This window comes from Hippocampus comes, unplaced genomic scaffold (assembly GCF_001891065.2).
Source record: "Hippocampus comes isolate QL1 unplaced genomic scaffold, H_comes_QL1_v1.1 scaffold212, whole genome shotgun sequence".
NCBI classification, from domain to species: Eukaryota; Metazoa; Chordata; class Actinopteri; order Syngnathiformes; family Syngnathidae; genus Hippocampus; species Hippocampus comes.
The window spans coordinates 236,929-243,310 of record NW_017806011.1 but is presented as its reverse complement, the minus strand read 5'-3'; the positions used below and the strand labels follow the sequence as shown (position 1 = coordinate 243,310).

The window sequence follows — 6,382 nt, the reverse complement described above, 5'->3', positions numbered from 1 at the left end:
AAAAAATCCAGAACAAGAACAAACATCAAGCAAAGGTGTGTATCAGTAATAGGAGTCAATCTGTGGAATAAGCTTGAAACTGATCTGAAAATGAGTAAATCGCTGGACGAGTTCAAAAACAAATTTAAAAGATTAGTACAAACAAACTACAAAAATCAAAGTTAAGAAGATAAATTCGATATACTTATAAAATATAGTAATATAACGGTCTGTTCTTGTTTTGGATTTTGATCAACTCATTAAATGTATTCAAGAAATGCAGTATTTATAATGAATATGAGACAATTGATATAAAAAGAAGAATGAATAATTATATACATGTATATATGTAGGTGTGTGTATATGTATATGTGTGTGTATATATATATATATATATTATATATGTATGTGTGTGTGTGTATATATATATATATATTATATATGTATGTGTGTGTGTGTGTGTATGTGTATGTATGCACATGTACGTGTATGTATGTGTATGTATGTATGCATGTATGTATATATATATATATGTGTATGTATATACAAACAGAAGGGTGTATAAATAGATAAGTACAGTACACATAAGGGTAAAAGTACTTGATGAGAGGTAGATCTCTTCCTTTTCTTTTGCATTGAAAAATGATCTATTTATATTATTACACAACAAGGGGTAGGACTAGATAAGTTGTATACTTCTTCCTACTCCTTTGAACATATAACGGTGATGATGTTTGTTTTATTTACTTTTTATTTTTATTCTTATTTTTCCTTTTGTAATTTTGTTTGCCTTTTGTCAATTGTTGTTGTATTTTATGTTCAATAAACAATTAACTAACTAACTAACTAACTAATATGAATGTATTTTTTTTTCATAAAACAGTGAATTGTTTTTTGTTATAATAATCTGCAATTGTGTGTAGAAATAAAAAGTGAAAACTGGAAAAAAGTTGTTCAGTTATATTAAAATTACACATTCCCACATAATGAGAAACCTTGATCAGATGTGCAGGAAGTCTTTCATGAGGTCAGTGGCTTGGGAACAATCATGAGTACCACACCCAAAAAATTTTGTGTACCCCTGAAAATGATGCACCTTTCTTGAATCCAAGCAGTGGTACAGTGTTCCAATTTTTGCCCACTAATGTTCTTTCAGGCCACATGGTTTAAGTAAAGTGTACACTTTAGGAGGAGAATGTGGAGGAAAAATGTTTTTAATCCTTTGAAGGGGTCCATTGACCTATATTTTTGACAGAGAGCATAGCCTACTGTAAAACGTCCACCGCACTTCTCTCGACAAACGTAATCAAATAGAATACGATGTTCTACAATAGTGTTCAATTTACAAGGACAATTTCTTTTACTCGACACGACTTGGATGAACGTGCTGTGGCGTTACCAGGACAACTCGGAAACGTCAGCAAGACAGAAAGAAAGAAGCGACAACTCGTCAAGGAGCCAGAGACAGAGAGAGAGAGAGAGAGAGAGAGAGAGAGAGAGAGAGAGAGAGAGAGAGAGAGCGCGCAATAAGACGTTGCTGGATCTAAACGGACAACCGCTGGATTTTTTTTTGAAAAGCGTCGGAGTTTCTAATGAACAATACATCGACGGGAAAATGGAACTGTTCTTCAACAATGGCAGAACGGGCAATTTATGTTTTTTAAGGCCTATTTTCGGGAAATGGAATATCAGTGCATCGCTACCTTGCTGGATTCTATTATTTGCAGTCTGCTGTGTTGGCAACACATCTGGAGAAGACGCCGCGTCGGGCTTAGTCACCACGCCCGAGAGAAAGCGCTTTGCCGCGAAATGAAATGCATTAATTTGAGGTTTTTCAGTTAGCTATTGAGCTGAACGTTGAGTCTGACGCAATAGCATGTTTGACAGGGGGAAAGTAAGCGCCGATCGTTTGACGGGTCGTGGACACGAAGGAAAACAAAGAAAAATCACACCATTTCCTCTCGAGTTTATTGTTCTAGCAATGACGTACAGTGCTCTTGCTTTCGCAGATGTGCGTTTATAGAGCATGTCATCGCTGCAGTATTTAACTATCTGGATGTAAACACAAACGACCCATGTAGCATATTCTTTTGCCAAAATGTTGCCCCTTCTCCCACACTGCTTGATAAAATATTAATAAGGGTAAAATATTGCAGTAGTCTTCTGTAAAGTAATGAATGTGATGTCAAAACAAACATGGAGCAGCAGTTACTGGCGAGAAATGCAAGGTTTGCTACAAAGGGATATATCAAATGCAGAACACAAAAAAAGATACAAAAACGTGCATTTTCACTTGTTGCTAGTGTTTTAGCAACAGCTGTTACAATGATGAGACACCCTTGATTTTGAGTGTGAAATATAAGGTGTTGATGCTGCTTGTCATTTTTTTGATATGACTGTGGGATGAATCACGGCATCAATCAATAACCAATTGCAAGATATCCACAGGGAGCCCGTGTCACATACTATACTATATGGTTAAATTAGTGGAGCACGGATTTTGAAATACTTGCTTTAGATGTTGAACTGTATGTCAACAGTCAGCTCAGACTTTGTTTTAATCTGACATCTCAAAACAGAAATGAACAATTGCAGTCAGGCGCTTACTTTTAACAAGTCAAAGAAGCCAGCGGCAGTAAAACGTGTCACATCTGTCAGTCTTTTTTTTTTTTTAGTTCACTGGATGGTGGATTTTGTGACTGACATTTCGAAAACTACTGTACCAATGGATGAAAAGGATCATCATTGATTTTGCTGAGGACAATGACTGTGACTGCACAAAGGGGTGGGCAAGATTGTATTTTTGAGACTCATCAATGGAATCAGCCATTAGTACTGCCCTGTGGGAAAGGAGTGGCAGCAACAACACTGCTGACATGTCAGTTTTGAGCACCACCAACCAAATGAACACCGAAGTATCAAGGTAATTGCTTCCACTGTGGAGTTTTTTTTTTTTTTTTTGCCATTTCAGCAAATTCCTATCTCTGTCTTGAAAGATAAAGGTGAAATGAGTAAGATAAGGCCCAGCTTGAGTTTGTAGCTATATTAGTGGTCCTTACAGCACTGTATTCTATCTCAGTGGTCCCCAACCCCCAGGCCACAGACCGGTACCAGTCCGTCGGTCATTTGGTGCCGGGCCGCACAGAAAGAAAAAAATATCTTACATTACTTCAGTTTAATTCATTTCGGAATCTGAAATATGTTTTATTTTGAAAATTTACCGGATTCTCTGTTACATCAGTCTACAGTATGTCACTCTTGGCGCGCATCTCGGCCACGTGATAGGTTACCGCTAAAATTAAACCCAGGAGCTAACAAAATGAGTAAAAAACAAAAATCTTTAGAAAGTTTCTTTGTGAAGGGGAAAAAGGCCCAGCCAGGAGGCAGAAAAGGAGCCTACGATTTTCAAATAAAAAAGAAGGCTACATTTAATGGACAATATCAGGAGTACTACTTAAAATGCCGATTTATCTCAATGGGAGATTCCCAAGCAGCAAACCCACTCAGCGATGGTGAGTGTATTTTTCATGCACTTTGTATTTGCCGTGTATCTTATTTTGAAGGCACATTTAAACGTTACCATAGCGACCCGCAAGCGTTGTGGACAGATAGGACACTAAGTGCATATGCAATCAAAACTTGTGACCATTTTTTTTCCCGGGTGCCATCTGCCCTGATTTGTCCATTGATGGTGTGGAAATGCTCATGGAAAGGATGTAGCAGGGTGTAAAGTAACTCCTTCCTTAGAAGCGGTAGACTGCAGAGCAGACAAGAGTGTCCCAGCAATTTTTGTGATAGCATTTTTGTGTCCGCCTTTTCAGATTCTTGAGAACCAAAAAAGTGAACCCACATTTGAGACTAAAAGTAGTCTGAAAAAAAACAACATACGCTCGCTAAACTTATTTCACCTACTCCGGCCGAAAGCCTGGCGCTGCCGTGCTCCTGCGACCACCTGTGTGCAGAGCAGAGGGTGGAGCCAAGGCTGCGTGCCCTCTTCGGCCGTGTGCCGCGTGACGAGCTTGGAGGACCCGATAACTACACAAGAGATAGAAAATGCCATTAAAAGAATGAAGTCGGATGTCACTGGAAAAGCTACGCCTACTCCTGCAAGTAGGAATGAACAGGAGTGTAGTATAGTATGCTAATGCTATCATGGTTAACCGTCATCGGAGATCGAAAGTTTGGGAACATTTCAACGAAGACGTCAGAGCTTTCGATGCCTACCTAATTTGGTTTTGTAATATTATTGAATACTTTTAAGATGTGTTTAATTTTGTTTTCTTGAGCCCAAATTTACTCAGATGATTGCACAGTCTTCTAAGTGTAAAAACAAAACTAAAGGCATTTGAGGCCATTGAAGTTCAAAATAATTTTAGATGATCATATTTTGTATGCATAACAGTAATTACACGTGTAACTATGCAGTTTTGTTGTATTTTTAAATGCACGTAACATTTGTTAAAAAGGCAAAAGTACTGTACTTCACTAAAAGTTCAAACATTGTATTATCACATACTTGTCTTTGTTTTTAGATTGCCCAAGGAATGCTGGAAATATAATAAAAATTAAATGTACTATCGTACTTTTCTTCATTATTAATTTTTACAGACCTTAAAGAATTCAAGATAATGGTTATATAAGAGCAGCTGCTTGCTGGTGCAGTATGCTACGATTTGCACACCCTTACGCTCTTAAAATAATGGCTTAAGTCGTAAAGAAATTGCCTTAAACATCGGCTACATCGGTACTAGAACAGATCATTTATTTATACACTTGAAATGAGTGTGTGTGTGTGTGTGTGTGTGTGTGTGTGTGTGTTCTTAGAATTGCAAGACTTTATTCTTTGAGACAAGTGAAACCGTGCAAAGTAACATCCTGACAAGCTATTAAAATGCACAAATAGGTTAAAAAGTTAAAATCTAATGCTTGCTTAAATAATTAATTAAATAGTATGAGGTCGGCCCGGTAGTCCAGTGGTTAGCACATCAACCTCACAGTGCAGATGTCTTGGGTTCAATCCATGCTCCGGCCTCCCTGTGTGGAGTTTGCATGTTCTCCCCGGGCCTGCGTGGGTTTTCTCCAGGTCCTCCGGTTTCCTCCCACATTCCAAAAACATGCATGGCAGGTTAATAGAACACTGTGAATTGTCCCTAGGTGTGAGTGTGAGCGCGGTAAAGCGGATCGGAAAATGAATGTATGAATGAATAGTATGATAAAATGTTCATTTGATTGATACACGGATGCAAAATAGTTTACTGTCCCTTTAAGGCACTTGCCGTGCATGTCTGTATAGCCTTGCATCAGTCAAACATGCACGGAGCGGTGAACAGACAAAACCAAGAGTTGAATACGATGAAACACTTTCATACTTTTGGAGACTTGAAAGCATTCAAACATGGTTGATGATTAACGAAGGACATATTTAATCAATCTATGACGTTTTGGTCAGTTTTGTTTTTGTTTTTTTGCTTACTACTCTTCCTTTTGGAAATTTGGATCAAGGAGGACTTTTTGTGTGGGTCAGGAAACTGCACACCCACTTGGGATTCAAGATGGCGAGCCAAACCCGCAAACTTCGTTTTGAAAGACAAATCTTTCCCCTGTTGTGCTGGAGCATTCGCCGGACCAGGAAAAAAATCTTTGGTGAACTTTCTACGAGAATGGTGGAAGTGTTGGAACATACTGAACTCTGAAGAGAAATATTGGGAGGCATTGAACTCTGAACAGAAAAAAAAAACGCAGATAAGCATTAAATATATGATGTAATGTTTACATGTGTACAACGTCTCTGACATTATTGGAACAAAAAATGCATGAACATCACCAGTCATTCAGGTAGTCAGGGGTTTTTCCAAAACTTTGGAAACAGCTGTTCACCAGTCCATTGAGTTATTGTACTGACCAGCAGTGCCAACTTCCTGGCTTCACATTCTGCCTTGCCACCTGCTCCTTTTTGGTTTGTATTGGGAGCTGTATCTGTGCCCACAGACTGCAAGGATTATTTTGTCCAACATTGTTTGTCCCCTTTTTACCTGTTATGCAGGTGCTTTATATGTGACATAGTAAGTCCATTCTTGGAGCCATCATGTTGCGAGAGTAGCTTAACTCACATTCAGTATGACTGCAGTATATCTGGTATCTTTGATTCGCAAAAAGTTCAGTGCAGGGGCCTTCAATCCAGTTCCTCGGGGGGCGCTGTTGTGCCTGTTTTCCATCTCTCCCTGCTGCAACACACCTGATTCAAATGACCGGATAATCAGCAAGATCTGCAGAAGCTGGATAACGACCCCGATCATTTGAATCAGTTGTGTTGCAGCAGGAAGGGATAGAAAAGAGACAGAGCAGCGGCCCGCTAAGAAAACATGATGAGATCTCTCTCTCTCTCTCTCTCTCTCTCTCTCTC

At 38.8% G+C, this 6,382-nt stretch overlaps 1 protein-coding gene across 2 annotated transcripts in view; it reads left to right on the top strand.

Moving 5' to 3' along the window:
- The first annotated feature begins 1,501 nt into the window (after positions 1-1,501).
- Positions 1,502-6,382, top strand: part of gpr135 (G protein-coupled receptor 135) — a 7,199-nt gene continuing 2,318 nt past the window's right edge. For both annotated transcript variants that reach the window (XM_019892553.1, XM_019892552.1), the window contains exon 1: positions 1,502-2,902. In XM_019892553.1, the coding sequence (XP_019748112.1) occupies positions 2,796-2,902 (107 nt within the window). In that variant the 5' untranslated portion in view covers positions 1,502-2,795. The remainder of the gene's footprint in view (positions 2,903-6,382) is intronic.